The sequence below is a fragment of the Etheostoma spectabile genome, chromosome 3, assembly GCF_008692095.1.
Source record: "Etheostoma spectabile isolate EspeVRDwgs_2016 chromosome 3, UIUC_Espe_1.0, whole genome shotgun sequence".
In the NCBI taxonomy this organism is placed as follows: Eukaryota; Metazoa; Chordata; class Actinopteri; order Perciformes; family Percidae; genus Etheostoma; species Etheostoma spectabile.
Genome location: NC_045735.1, coordinates 20,296,696 through 20,312,995, shown reverse-complemented (window position 1 = coordinate 20,312,995; position 16,300 = coordinate 20,296,696). Strand labels below are relative to the sequence as shown.

Here is a 16,300-nt window from a genome sequence, read left to right as displayed (position 1 = left end):
CAATCAGGGCAGTTGGGCTGTTGTAGGGGGGGGGGGGGGGGGGGGGTTCCCTTTATTCGATAGTGACAGTGGATAGACAGGAAAGGGAAGAGAAAGAGAGGGGACAACACGCAGCAAAGGGCCGCAGGTCGGGCTCGAACCCCGGCCGCTGCAAAGGACTCAGCCTACATGGGGCGCACGCTCCCACTGGGTGAGCCAGAGGCCGCCCCCTCTTTGGCAGTTTTTTTTTTTTTTTTACTACCATTGAGTCTATACAGAGAAACACATATTTGTTTATGATATTATGAAGTCATTGGAATGTTTGCATGTTTGACGTACTAAGATCGCCGGTACTGTACTGTGGCATGGGAGTGTTCCCAGATTGTCAAGCCTTGGCCTGTTTCTTGTAGGGAGTTGTGGGGATTGTCCTGGTCGATGACAGCCTATGGCACCAGGAGAGCAAGGAGGCAACTGTGCTCTCATTCCTATCTATATTGCTGGCCCGTGGAATGATGCTGTCATGCTACAGGGTTTGTTACTGTAGCCACAACCCATGAGATCATTATTTTGACACTGCGGCAGGGCACACACTAAAGCACAGGGCACTGGAGCTTGTTATTTCTTGTCACTTGGGTTTCATGAGTAGAAACTTCTTTCTGAAGGATGTTAGAGACTACATGATGAGATGCATGCTTGCTGCAGTGTGATCATATAGTAGCAGATCAACAGAATACCTCTTATGCCTTTTTTATCATCTGACTGGAAAAAGATATGCCATTAAATGTGGGCTCAACCTTCACAGTTTTTGGAACTTTCCCATAAAACCCCTGCTAGAATGATGCTGCCAGGCAACAGATGTAGCGCCAGTAAAATATACACGGACTTTGACCAATTGCATTTGGAAAAATGATTCACAAGCTCAAAGTAAAATCTGAAAACCAGAGGATAAAGTTTAAGAGGATGCAAAAATGTACCATATTAAGATTTGAACCTGCTTCAACACAAGCAGCTAAATGTGGTTTCGTGCAATATGCGTAGAAGGTAAAATATGAAGAATAGTATCAAATACTTTGTTGTTGTTTCCTCTAAAGCTTGCCGTTGAGATGCTCACAAGTGTTTGAGCTCGAGTCCAAGTCTAGTCTCAAGTCTCTGGTGGTTATAATGATAGTTCTGCGTCACATCCAGGCTGCTTGGAACACTGCATAGCTATATAAATGGAATTCAAAGCATGTAATATGTTATTATGACTCCTTTATCTATTAGCATACGATAGCAGCTTTGTTTCATTGTTTGATATACAATCGGTGTAAACAGGCGATTTCAATATGACGAAAAACATCAAGAATGTTTTACTTTTAAGTTAATAACTTGACCATACTGTACAGACCAAATATTGAGGTACTAAAAAAGAAAGGACTCGCTTAACAGTTGCTGAATCATGATAACAGTTCTTAACTCTGTGTGTGCAGGCTCTGTGGGGCCATAAGAGTAAATATATGAAACGTTATACCTCACAGCGCCATAATTAACATCCTCCCAAATAATGCAAACTGCGAAGGTAAGGCAAAGGTACTTTATTGTCACATACACATACATACATGTAGCAAAATTTATTCTCTGCATTTAAGCCATCCCTCAAGGGACTGGGCAGCCAATCACAGCGCCCGGGGACCAACTCCAGATCTCAGCCAGTGCCTAGCTGGAGAACCCAATACATGTTTTTTGATGGTGGAGGGACACCGGTGCACCCGGAGGAAACCCACGCAAACGTGGAGAGAACATACAAACTCCACACAGAAGGGCCAGCACGACCTGGATTCAAACCCAGAACCTTCTTGCTGTAATGGTTAGCCACTGGGCTAACCATTGGCCACCATGTTGCCCCCACCATGTTGCCCAAAACATCACATTAAAACATCACATTGAAACATCACATTGGGGCTAAACATCGATGCCAAATAATGTGAAATATACCGCAAGTCCACAAACATGTTACCACACTACAGTTCACTTCCTTATCATAAAGAATCTGCATTTTTTTCACAACAACCTTCAAATGCTTAACATGTTTCAGTGCTTAGACTTTCTATACATTCTAAGCTGAATGTGAACCAACTGGCCAACTTAAGATGCTCATTTTAGTACTAATATCTGAGTGATATATCTGTCACGGCATAACCACAGTCCTCGGAAAACTTGATACGATCGCTATTTGTCTAGGACTTCCAGTTCTTTGGCAGCCCGTGCATATGAAATGACAGAGCTAAGCGCTAGGCCGCCAGGCTGAAAGGTAAAGGTAGAAGGGCCTGCTTCGTCATAGCCCCAGCGCCGCTTCGCTTACTGTCGACCACCTTAGTCCTTTCTTGATCCGGCGCTGATTAGCCTTAATGCTCTGTTGACAGTTAATTTGCAGTGAATGATTCTGCCATCAGAAACATGTCTCTCCTGTCCGACTCGTCGCCCCAGTCTCCTCGACTTCTTTTGTAAACTCCTACAGCTCTGTGACGCAGGTAAGCCACACCCACCTTAGCCTGGCAAGCAATAGTACGATTGATTTCTGGGACCACAAGGTTCTGAGAGAAGAACACTTATTATAGACTGTTAGACTGTAAAATGATTAGCAATAATAATCCATCCCCCAAACTCTCAAACCCAGTGAGTAGCACTGGCCATCTCTGTTGCCACCTACTTAAAATTATGCACTTTACAAGTGCTCAGAATAGAATACAGAATCACTGTACAATTGACAACCTGAGTCAGCTCAACTTTTGTTTTTAGCCATTCACTCCCTTACTGAAAACAAGCAACCCAGATTTAGATGCCTTTTAGGTGGGTGCATGAACCCTGTTGGCATGTGTTGCATAACATACTGTATTTATCTACAGTCTCTCTAGGACCAGATGGTTTGTTTCCTCATTTCAAATCTTCAACTCTTTCTGTCTCTGTTTATCTTATCAGCGTCCGCTTGCTGTTCATGAATCAGAGAGGGAAGGGAAAATATTTCTCTCACTCATCAACATTCAGACTGCATTGACAGATTAACTCAGGTCATCTTCAGCAGCTACTTGATTGCGTGAATTAAGACTAGTCTGTTACCCAATCAGCTGTTTATTCAATTTCGTTTTATTTATACTATCAAATCATAACGAGCTATCTCAAGGCACTACAGTAGGTCCAGACCACACTCTATAATTTACAAAGACCCAACAATTCCAGTAATTCCCCCAAGAGCAATCAGAATCAGCTTTATTTGCCAGGCATGAGGACACATACGAGGAATTTTTCTTTGGAACATTGTTGCTCACAATGCGCTTACACATGCAAGACAACCAAACAATAAATACACACTAATATATACATACTCTAAACAGAAACAATATAGAGGCAATAGTGCAATGAGTGCAATGAAGAGTGCTAAGTATGCAGGAAGGAATTGTGATAGGTATTATTTAAATGTGGAGCATAGTGCAAAGGATTCAGGAATAAATAGTAGTATGTTATTATATTACAATATGAACAATATGAACAGTTCTGGAATAGGGAATGAGAATGATGAATAAATAATAATTGAGATATGAGAATGATGAGTAAATAATAAATAATAAGTGAGATATGAGAATGATGAATAAATACTAAATAAGTGGATTAATAAGTGGAACCAGTAAACAGGTGCTGTTTAGAGACAGTGTTACTGGGTTATTGCACAGAATTGAACCTGACACTGAGGGTAAGAAGTCAGCTGTTCATCAGAGTGATGGCTTGTGGGTAGAAACTGTTCCTGAGTCTGTGGGTTTTGGCGTGCAGTGCTACCAGAACCAGAGGGGAGAGGCTGGAACAGGTTGTATCCAGGGTGAGATGGGCCTGCAGTGATGTTTCCTTCCCGTCTCCTGACTCTGGAAGAGCAGAAGTCATGAACGGAGGGCAGAGAGCAAACGGAGAGCAAGCATTTAGTGAGACCTCGGACCGACCCAGGCTCTCGGTAGGCGGTGTCTGACGGTGCCGGCTGGGGGTGTGGTGAACAGTGGCAATAATAGCTACAATAAAGATATGGAACTATGACTAGAAATAGTAGTTGTAGTAGTTCATGGTGTAGCAGGGCACTGCCGAGCATAGCAGGATGTAGCAAGGCACTGTAGGGCACAGCAGGACAAATCAAGGCACTGTAGAGCATAACAGGACAGAGCAGGGTACTGCAGGACATAGCAGGGCACTGCAGGGCGTAGCAGGGCACTGCAGGGCATAGTAGGACGTAGCAGGGCACTGTAGCGCGTAGCAGGGCGTAGCATGGCATAGCAAGATGTAGCAGGGCACTATATGGCGTAGCAGGACATAGTAGGGCGTAACAGGACGTAGCAGTGCACTGTAGGGCATAGCAGGATGTAGCAGGGTGTAGCAGGGCACTGCAGTGTTTATGTCCACTGTAATGGATGTGTTGCTGACCCACACACTGATGGAACCTCCTGTTCTTTTTACACAGCCATCAAAGGGCTGGCTTCATATCATATGTCTTAAGACATAATGACATCTTGAGACACATATCATATGACACTTAAAAAATATAAATAAGGCGCATGATTGATCCATATTAAGTATTTATTTGTCACTGTAATTATTACCATTGTCACCACTGTAAGTTTTTCAGTGTTGATGACAAATTAATAAAAAAGAACAGCATATATAGATTTTCCTCTTGAGGAGTATAGATGTATCTCAGCTTGGTGTAATTTAGTTCTAGTTTCTCTCTCTCTGGTATGAGGGAGGTGGGCTGAAATTCTATAAATAAATCCGACAAATAAACACTGAGTCTATATTGTGATCTCAGCAAGCATTTGCACAATGGTTGGACTCGGAGCCTGATTACTTTGGATGTGAAGTGACACAGTAACTCAAAGCTAAATTGCACAGTGCTGGCTTTGATTTGAAGGTGTTTACTGAATGAACATCTCATATTTGCACCAGTTCCATGAGTGCAAAGCATATTTGAACCGAAGGAACCTAGATGAGATGGAGAGAAATGGGGGAAAAAACCTATGCATTGGCACACACCTTAATGTGTGGCACACACTCTGTAGAATTTTTTTCATTTCCAGTGTGAGTTGATGGGGATTTAGCAGTGACTTGAGAATGCTCCAAAACGGGCTAGAGTAATTAACTGGGTTAAATGAATGCAGATAAATAGTCATCTGTGGTATCATCAAAGAAACTATGATTCCTCTCACCAGCCCCTCATCATAGTACTCTGCAGTATTACTACAGTAGAATAACAAACAATGTTCCCACGCAGATAAAAAAAAAGGCTCCGGCTTTAATATTTAAAGTAAATCACAATGAAACCATCCATAACGTCATACTGTATGTCCTAGGACTGGGAATCTCTGGGCACCTTTCGATTGGATTCTAAACTGATTATTGATGCAGCCATTGCGTGATTTAAAAAAATATGAAGCCTTAAACATGCTTGTGAAAATCGCCTTCTCTCACACTGATCTTCCGTGTCAGAGGCTCAGTCATCCCATCCTCTTTCAGTCACTCTGTTTTTCTGATTTGTAAATGTCTGGAGACAGTAACTTAAAAAAAAAAAAAAATCAACACATTTAAAAAAAGAAAAAGATAATCAATTATTAACATATCCGAATCAAGTGCCAAATCATTCTAGAGAGAACTGGGATGCATCTAAGACTCAATTCCCCTCCCCCCCCCCCCCCATAGTATGCCCCCTTTGAGACTTAATGATTAAAGCATCAAAATGTTTGCACTGCAATATTTTTACATTTTATTTCTCATTTATGCCTTGTAACTACTTTCTTATTTTGTCTTTCACCTTGAATTAAGCTTTCCTTAGCACCATACAGCCTGCAGCTTAATTTCACCACACAATTAATATTGCCCTGACCCAAATTGTGCGTTGTTGTTAATTGTGTTGAGATAAATTTACATCCTGAAAAAGTAAATACACAATTGCTTTGTGTTGTTGATTGCAGCATTACAGAACGATAGAGTTGAAAAGGATAGCTTTTAATCACTTTTTTTTGTATTCATTCTTGAATGGATATTTTTTAATCAAGTTATAATTAAAAGAAAACACCTGAGAGATACTGATAAGGTGCATGTGCAGGAAGGAGCTACTAAATCTATCACCCTCACTTTATCTCTCACGTATTCTCCCCCTGTAAACTCGCTCTCTTTCTCTTTTTTTTCTTTTCTTTTTCTCCAGAGCACATTTAAGTTCAAGTCAGAGAGTGATATCCACTTAGCGGAGCATCACAAGCAGGTGTTGTACGACGGTAAGTTGGCCAGCTCCATCGCCTTCACCTATAACGCCAAGGCCACTGACGCCCAGCTCTGCCTGGAGTCCTCACCCAAAGAAAACGCCTCCATCTTTGTGCACTCACCGCACGCCCTTATGCTACAGGTCAGTTGCTCTACTCAAAGCCAACTCTTAACTTGGTTAGTGTCACTATCCCAGATATTCATTCTTTTCTGTTGCCCTCATTTTTAAAAGTCATTAAAAAAAGGTCTGTTTTAATTGGTTTATTTTGTCCTCACAGGATGTGAAAGCCACAGTGACTCACTCCATCCACAGTGCCATCCATTCCATTGGTGGGATCCAGGTGCTCTTCCCGCTCTTCGCTCAGCTGGACTACCATCAGCTGAACGACAGCCAGGTGGAACCCACTGTTTGGTAAGGGCTAGAAATGTTGTCGGAAATCTGAGTTGATTAAACAACTTAATTTTTAAGTGACAGAAGCTCAGTTTGGAGTTGACGTTTTGATCCTGTGCCCTTTTAGAATTTGTATATGAGGCTGTGTTTACGTAGCCAGCCTCCGCCCTCCTACAAACTTCCACTCAATTTTCGTTTTCCTTCAGTACTACGTCTGGGATTGCAGTCTATACTTGGGTTTTCTCCGGTCAAATCTTTACCGGTCCAGTCAGCGAACAGAGGGAGTGGGTGAGAACAATGACGTTGAGGTTGCGTGCTAGCCATAATGGCTGCGGAGAAACATGCGAGCGAAGCCATTCGGTCCGTTGTAGCAACGCTGCCTAATAATCAGAAGTTAAAGCCCGAGCAAGAACAATCAGTGCTGAGTTCTGTTGGTGGCCATGATGTTGTGGCCCTCCTCCCCACGGGGTTTGGGGAAAGTTTGATTTTCCAGCTCGCTCCATCAGTGGTGAAGGAGTTAGTAAGGCGAACGCTAGCGATGCTAAGCCAAAGTCACGACCAATCGTTAGCGATTGGTTATGGCAGATCCAGAGTGGCTCTGGGCAGATCCAATAGTTTTAAACTTCAACAGAGGACCCGCCTTCAAGGAACACTTTCACTGTACAAATGAAACGTACCAGAGTCTGGTGGACCAGGCTAATGGACCAGAGTCTGGTCGGACCGTGCTAATGAACCAGAGTCTGGTAGGACCAGGCTAATGAACCAGAGTCTGGTAGGACCAGGCTAATGGGCCAGAGTCTGGTAGGACCGGGCTAATGTACTAGAGTCTGGCAGGACCGGGGTAATGTACCAGAGTCTGGTAGGACCGGGGTAATGTACCAGAGTCTGGTAGGACTGGGGTAATGTACCAGAGTTTGGTAGGACCAGGCTAACGTACCAGAGTCTGGTAGGACCAGGATAACGTACCAGAGTCTGGTAGGACCAGGCTAACGTACCAGAGTCTGGTAGGACCAGGCTAACGTACCAGAGTCTGGTAGAACCATGAGAATGTACTAGAGTCTGATAGGACCAGGATAATGTACCAGATTCTGGTAGAACCGGGATAATGTACCAGATTCTGGTAGAACCAGGCTAGTATTTTTGACCGATGGAGAGAAAAAGCCTGAGTCTGGTAGGACCGGGCTAACGGACCAGAGTTTAGTAGGACCGGGCTAACGGACCAGAGTCTGGTAGGACCAGGATAACGTAACAGAGTCTGGTAGGACCAGGCTAACGTACCAGAGTCTGGTAGGACCAGGCTAACGTACCAGAGTCTGGTAGAACCATGAGAATGTACTAGAGTCTGATAGGACCAGGATAATGTACCAGATTCTGGTAGAACCGGGCTAATGTACCAGATTCTGGTAGAACCAGGCTAGTGTTTTTGACCGATGGAGAGAAAAAGCCTTAAAATATATAAACTATTTTTTAAAGTTGCACAAGGGTAGATTTTTATATTAATATGTATTTATCTGTATTATTAGTAAGGATGGGTCATGATTTAAATTTTTTAAAATAGTCATTCAAATTTGAATAGTTTTTACTACAATCTTTTTGTCTTATAAAAATCTATTTTCCCTTGTTTTGGCACTGGATTTCTTATTGTGTTGTACATACAGGCAGTAAAATCAGAGCACAGGAAGCAACATCTTGGTGATAAAGTCTCAACGTCCAGAATTAAATGGTGTGCCTGATGGACGAACAGTATGGTGATATGAGTGTTTCGGTATTACTTTATTATTTTTGCTTATGTAATGTATTTTGGTCAACATGTACAGCGATACTAATAAATTTGTTACTAGAAAGACACTCTGAGAGCGCAGAGCTCTACCAAGGCATGCCCTACATCACAATGTTAATGCAGTGTGAATTTTCCAAGTCGGGATGTCATTTTTCCAATTATTCCGACACCACACGAATGCAGCAGAAATGTCACTGGAGCCAGTTTTCTCAAGTATGACAGAGTTTGGCGCATGGGCCTTCCAGCATACACCCAGTATGGAACGAAGGCAGCGAAAATGGAAAGCGTTGAGGCGATGTTGGTTCCTGCGGTATGTTGTCATGGTATGTCTCACTTGCGTATAGTAAGGTGCTAAGTACACATGTATGGTATACACAGACTTTGAGGAGCAAGGAGAGGTTCTTGCTGTGCCAAACGCTTGCTCTATTTGCCAAACATTGATGATGCCTTCCCAATGCGCATGTCAAGCTCTGCATCAAGGTTAATGGTGTTTGAGACTGTGGACCCCAGGGAGGTGAATTTGTCCAGCAGAGAAATGTGTTGTCAATGGATACAGCAGGGTTGCAGATTGGGCAAGGATAACTGTCTTTTTTTAGACTAATCTGCAAGCCAAATTCTAGACATACACAGGCAAAGGGTGAGCAGAGCAAAGGCAGCATTTCATGATTATCTCTACTCTCTGGTTCAGACTCCTCATCCCCGTCATCCAGAGCTGGCCAGTCCAAAGCTTCCCCTCTGTGCCCTGAATGGAGTCTGAGCTCTGCTCTAATCCTGTGTTAGTTCAACGACAGCATTGCCAGATAGTGGCCACACAGCAGCACAAACCCCTGATGCCCAAAGCTCACTGCCTCTGTTCCTCTCCTCTCTGCTCTCTCTGCTGCATGTCGAGGGTCTTTCCCTCACAGTGTGACGCTCTTCTCAATACTGGCTTTGTCCTTGCCTTGGCTTTTAGATTGAGTCCTTGTAAAGCCTGCGGAGTCGACCAGTTCAAAGCTTCTGCAACAATTAACTCTCTAATGCACGTGGATCTGCTGCGGCTCTTCTCAACAGCACCCTGGAACATTGATTTAAAAAACATTCCTTTTAAATAAACATCTAATTTCATGTTACTCAGTTCCACTTGGAATTCCAAACAGCGTCACTACTGCTCTGCCAAATTGGAAGGGAGCTTGCAGTGACGGATCCGAGGCTAAACCAGGAGCTCACCGACTTGACTGTCACCAACGTCAGTATGTTTTCCCCTTGGCTCAGTTTTAGCTAAGTTAGACCGGCTGTGATGAAGGAGAATCTGCAAACTGACAAGGTAGACAACCAGACGCAGAGTGAAGAGCGATGTTCACATTAAATTATATGAGTTTGTATGCCTGTAGTGTGTGTGCATCATCTATGGGCAAGCCTGCACTGGAGTGATTGTGTCCTTTTGATTGTTGCGCTAGAGCGCAGGCCACTAGAGGATGTGAGGGAAAGCCGATTAAGAAGTGTCACCAAGCACCACTGTCACTCAGCCAAAGGCTTCAACTGAAAAGCCCCTGACAAAAAAGAAAAATGTCTTTGGTGCTGTGCCTTGCCCCAGTCAAGCCCTTTTCGCCGCCTCGCACACATATGCACATGCACACTCTGTTACAACTCGCCACCCAGTCCACTCTGTCCCTAGAGAGCCCGGCGTGCCCGGGCTTTCTTCTGAAGAGAGACATGAAAGTGGTCAGCTACAGTTCCCGGCTGATTGCTGACATTCTCTGAAAATGACCTTGTTTCCTCCTCCTCCCCCCCGCTCGGCCACACTGCTCCTCATGCTGTTGTAGTTTATAGAATAAGTGCTTTGCCACCTGTTGACACATGAATAGATGTGTATTATATCCCTGTGTGAGATGTGATGTCTTCTTGTTTTGCAGTGCCACTCTCCTAGCCTTTCTAGTTGAGCTGCTGAAAAGCTCTGTGGCCATGCAGGAGCAGATGCTGGGAGGAAAGGGCTTTTTGGTGATTGGATACCTGCTGGAGAAGGTACGCTAGAGCATCAACATATAATACCTATTTTCAAACCCCAGTGAGTAAGTTCTAAGGAAACTGCTATTTCTAAATTAAACAATTTCAGCACTATTCATTTATTCATCACGTGAAATCATATAAAAAGAACAATTTCAGTTATGTGTAAGTTGTTTGTAATTAGTTTTTTTCAATTTATTAAAAACAGTAATAATAATAAGGGGCGGCTGTGGCTCAGTGGTAGAGCGGTTGCCTGCCAATCGGAAGGTTGGTGGTTCGATCCCTGCCCCTGCAGTCATTGTCGAAGTGTCCTTGGGCAAGACATTGAACCCCGAGTTGCCCCCGGTGCTGCGCATCGGAGTGTGAGTGTGTATGAATGTATATCTGATGAGCAGGTGGCACCTTGTACGGCAGCCCCGGCCACAGTGTATGAATGTGTGTGAATGGTGAATGGTTCCTGTAGATGTAAAAGCGCTTTGAGCAGTTGTTAAGACTGGAAAAGCGCTATATAAATACAGCACATTTACATTTACATTTAATATATACACACACTCACAAAACCGGTCAAAAATTTGGGGTCACTTACAAATTTATTTACTTACATTATAGACAGAATACCAGCTGATCTGAGTTGCGAGCTGATCTTTAATGCAATACCTACATTGCCCATTGTCAGCAAGTATTTCTCCAATGTTCCAAAGGCACATTCTGTTCACTATTCTGATATCATTTTTAAAACCTAACTAGAAAAACATTGAAGAATCATTTTTGCAATTATGTAAGCACATAATGTAATCTGAAAACTACTGCTTTGGTTAAAAAAACAATGCAACTGATCTCAGCTGGTATTCTGTCTATAATGGAGTGCAATGGAAATGTCTAAGTGAACCCAAACTTTTGACCTGTTACTGTGTGTGTGTGTGTGTGTGTGTGTGTGTGTGTGTGTGTGTGTGTGTGTGTGTGTGTGTGTGTGTGTGTGTGTGTGTGTGTGTGTGTGTGTGGTGTGTGTGTGTGTGTGTGTGTGTGTGTGTGTATATAAAGTCTACTTGTGCTACAATGGTGGGGGGGTTAAAGAACACAACAGGATGTCACACAAACTGGGTTCTTTCAGTGGCACTCCCATCGCTGCACAACCTTGCAGGAAATCGCCAGATAACTGTTTTCTGGTCAGAACGTGCCCTGATGGATGGGCTCTGCCTGTCAGGAGGTCAACATTTTATTAGGGATCCCAATACACGCGGTCCAATTGTCTGGGAAGAGACAGACTCCTCACAGTGTCATTTGTTTTCACTTTGAACACTTAAAAAATATATATATCACCAACTATATAAATAATGAATGGGAAATGATACACTGATATACAGTTTTGACAGGTTTTTAACGGAAAAGACCGTCTGCTTTTGAAACTTCTTTCACCCTCGCCACTATCAAGGTGCACTGTATTTTGTCTGCACTCTCCAAGCCCTGTCAACAGTCTGATCTTCCGTTGCCTGTAGCAGATAGTCTTTGAAATAAACAGAGCTCAAGGTAGAACACCACAAGACTACTCCTCTTCCCCTTTCCCCCCTTGGATTCCTTCTTTCCGCATCAATCTTTATTTACCCATTTTGTGATGCAGATCTAGCAGCTTGCCAGCCTCCCCAGAGTGCTGGCTCTTTTAGAGCACTGAGAAATGACTCCACTTTGTCACTCAGTGACTTGCCTGCCTGCTGGCTTCAGCTGCTGTTAACTAACAGCCAGGCAGAGTCGGCACCTGAGGGCTCCGATTTCTATTTTTTATTTTTTTTTCTTGCTTCCTTCCCGCTGCCAGATTTCACACTTCCACATATCACACCATCTGTTCATGATCTGTTTATGCCACACCTTCCCTTCTCCCTGTGCCTTCATTTTTCCCTTTCTCCTGCCCTCACCAAGTCCCCACCTGGGCAGAGAACAGGTGCCAGACAGCAATGGTAACAATATTTGTCAAAGTGAAATTCTCTGCAAAGTCAAGCTTCTACAACTTGCTCTAATTTTGTTTAAACATTTTTTCTTAGATTCAGTAACTTGACAAAACGACTAAGTAGATCGATTCATCACCTACGCCAGCATGCTAGCCAACTGCCACAGAACATAAGTAGAACATACAAACCAAATAATCCTTTAACTGGGTCTATGTACAATGGAATTGACAACACTTTGGAGCAACTAAATTATTCAAATGCTTTTTTATTAACCAAAATACATGCACAATATTAACAACACAATGAATACTTTATACTTCAATACTGACTTTCATGTCAAACTAGTAGGACACTAGGAGAGTGCAGACCTACATCAAGGCATGTCCAATCCCACAATGTTAATGCAGTGGGAATTTTCCCAGACACCACATGAATGCCTTAGCTTTCATTGTTAAAGGTTCCATGGCATGACAATTTTACTTTATGAGCTGCAGAAGCTGACAACTCTCTAATGAAACAAGGGCAAGTGTGAAAAGCTCATTTGCAGAAACAATGGCTGCAACTGGTCTCGTCTTCTGCACCTCTACCTCCTCCTGTTGCACTTAAAGGTGCAGTCGTTAGTAAAGGAAAGAATAAAACTCTCTAGGACTCATTATAGGCTGGCAAGAGTAGAGCTCTTTCTCACAGCTGCCATTGTTTCATGTAGGACGGGGTGTCAATCAGAGGAGAGAATAGAAAATTCCTAATTTAAAGGTCCCATGGCATGACAATTTCACTTTATGAGTTTTTTTTTTAAACATTTATATGCGTTCCCCCAGCCTTTTTATGGTGCCCCAGTGGCTAGAAATGGTGATAGGTGGAAACCGACCCCTGGGTATCCTGCTCTGCCTTTGCGAAAATTAAAGCTCAGATGGGCCGATCTGGAATCTTTCCCCTTATGAGGTCATAAGGGGCAAGGTTACCTCCCCTTTCTCTGCTTTGCCTGCCCAGAGAATTTGGCCCACCCATTAGAGAGAGACATCATGGCTTTCAAACAAGCAAAGTTGCATTTGGTCAAGGCCACACCCCCCGCCTCCACCTTGCCCCCCCCCCCCCCCCTCCTCAAAAACTAAAGACTCAGAAATGGCTCAGAAATAAGGAAAGCTCATTGTGGGACTGGCTCTAGTGGCTGTAATTCTGCATCAAGGGACTTCAGATACAGTATTAAAGGACCACTAAGGTCTATATAAAAGAGACTTCAGATACAGTATTAGGGGACCACTAAGGTCTATATAAAAGAGACTTTCGATACAGTATTAGGGGACCACTAAGGCCTATATAAAAGCATCCAAAGAGCACCGTGTCATGGGACCGTTAACGAAAGTGAAAAATAATTTGTCTATCTGCCGTATGATTCGGATCCGCTTCAATATGTAATGGGTTCTTTCTTGGCCTATTCTACACCCTCCCACCAAGTTTCATGAAAATCGGGCTAGTAGTTTTTCTGTATTCCCGCTAACAAATAAACAAGACAAACCAAACCAAAAACACAACCTCCTTGGTTGGAAATAATTACTGTATATACTTTCAATTTGAAACCAATGCTAAAATTTGAATCATATTAGGCTGCCAAACAACTACTAGCAAATGCTTCTACCTGTCACTCAACCCAAAATCAGCCAATCTTTATGACAGAGTTACAGACATGGTTTCTTTTTTTGTGACATTTAGGTGTTTTCAACTGATGGCTTCTGCAAATGAGACATTATAAACAGTTTCTGTATGGTGTTGCTCTCCATAATGCAGTCAGTATCAGGAAGGATAAATGCACGCTTACAGCAGGATAGGCTTGGCGACATTATTATTATTTACTGTCTTATTTATTATTATTATGTCTTTGTGCTTCTTCCTCCAGTCATCCCGTGGACACATCACCAGGGCTGTACTAGAGCAGTTCCTCTCCTTTGCAAAGTATCTGGACGGGCTGACACATGGGGCACCGCTGCTGAGGCAGCTGTGTGACCACATCCTGTTCAATGCTGCCATCTGGATCCACACCCCCGCCAAGGTGAGCTCCTGCAGGTCACTCAGCCCATGAAAGGACAGGTGTAGACGACTTCAGTAATCCTTTGCATCATCTTTGCTTCAGTAAAGACGAATATTGAAACATTTGTGTAGGTTTCAAAGGAAATAGGTCTGGGAATGTTGCATATCGCCCAGTATGTATCACACGGGCGACAGTTTTTTGTAGGTAGTAATACGACAAAGTAGTAGTAAAATATGATTGCAAATTGAAAACTTTTCTTCCAATATGTGTCTCATATTAATGAGATGCAAAACTTTGTTGACTTGGTTGAGCTGTCAAATTAAAGAATATTGTCCAGTTTCACCTGATGAGTTTTGTATTTGGGGCCCAGCTGACACTGACCAAACCATTGGCAAGTGTCTGAGGAGTGGAGTGGAGCGCATGCACCTGATATATTCTTACATTTATAAGACATTACATGGTTGCACAGTTCAGCAGTTGCTTCCACTTTCCTGTCGTCAACCTAACCAAGTTTATTAAATGTTCCAGACCCCCCCCCCCTTTTTTTAAAAATAATGACCCATGAAAAAAGGGGGATGAGGTATCAAAGGAGCTGAGTTTGTGTGGCAAATACATTTGCCTCAGGAATGCTGCTGGTGGGCCAAGCCATGAATAATAAGCAGAGGAAATAAATGCAAAAGTGTCCGGAGGCTTGCCTGCGACACTCCTCCACAATAGAGCACAGTGAAAGAGGGTGAAGAAATGAGACAAACAGCGAGGTAATGAAGTAGGTTAGAGCAATTTTAGCTACACCAGCACAGAGTGCTACACTGGCTCTCTCCCTTAGGACATGTCACAAAGTCCACATTTCCTCTGTCCCTATCCCCAAGCTGCACCGAGTACTGGGAGCCAGCTGTGTGAATGACAGGAACATGCAATATGCATTAATAACATGGGCCTGCTGACCTTGTCCTTGTAGACAAATAAGATTTTGTAAATGCATTTTTCTTTTCCGTTCTCAGGGAAATTACATTACCAAGAGCGTGGTGTTGACTTATCTCCAGTGTTTAATTCCAGTAGCCTCAAACCACTTTACATCATGCTCACATCGTAACCACGCTGCCGCCTTTTGTCATGACTCACATCTGACTTGTTAATAACCTATAATGATAATGATATATGGGAAAAAGCCCTCAGCATTTATAGCTGGAATGACTGGGGTGGGATTAAGGATTCTTGTCAGGTCTGTTGCTAATTACAGAGGACATGCTAATCATCACTAAACAGAGTGGAGCTGAGACAATTAGGAAATAGAGTATTACGGGGTCAGTAGCCATCCCTATCATACACCTGCAAGGATAATAGGCTCAGCTGGTGCAATCGGGTCTAATCATGTATAAGGTTTAGGGGATTCATCACACCGAGCACGTAATAACATGAATACATGTATGCATGTTTTCCCACTCCAGGTACAGCTATCTCTGTACACATACCTTTCTGCGGAGTTCATCGGCACGGCAACCATCTACAACACAATTCGGCGAGTGGGCACAGTGCTTCAGCTCATGCATACGCTAAAGTACTACCACTGGGCCGTCAACCCTGCAGACAGCAGCGGCATCTCACCAAAGGGTCTCGGTGAGCATATTTTGAAATCCTTAAGCATAAGTCAAGCTACCTTAAGTTTATTTGCCTTGTTTTGTGGCTGTCGAATATGATCCGATTGGAGGGGGGGTTATATAAATGTTCCCATCTATCTTAAGGCTCATCCCAGTGAAGCTCAGTGTTTTGGAAAGGAAATCATTGGGAGTGAACCAATCACAATCATTGTGTGCAGTCGCAAGCCTGCTATCAAAGTGTCTTCCCGAAATGGCAGCAGCTCCCCCACATTTGAAATGACTCATCTTGCCTGTCAGCTGTTAGGTCCATGGCCATCACTGGAGCTGACA

At 43.3% G+C, this 16,300-nt stretch overlaps 1 protein-coding gene across 10 annotated transcripts in view; it reads left to right on the top strand.

Annotated features, from left to right (window-relative positions):
- Nucleotides 1–16,300, top strand: part of nbeab (neurobeachin b) — a 286,390-nt gene that overhangs the window by 107,490 nt on the left and 162,600 nt on the right. For all 10 annotated transcript variants that reach the window (XM_032502122.1, XM_032502050.1, XM_032502085.1 and 7 more), the window contains exons 10-14: nt 6,194–6,391; nt 6,528–6,661; nt 10,313–10,421; nt 14,241–14,393; nt 15,821–15,989. In XM_032502122.1, the coding sequence (XP_032358013.1) occupies nt 6,194–6,391; nt 6,528–6,661; nt 10,313–10,421; nt 14,241–14,393; nt 15,821–15,989 (763 nt within the window). The remainder of the gene's footprint in view (nt 1–6,193; nt 6,392–6,527; nt 6,662–10,312; nt 10,422–14,240; nt 14,394–15,820; nt 15,990–16,300) is intronic.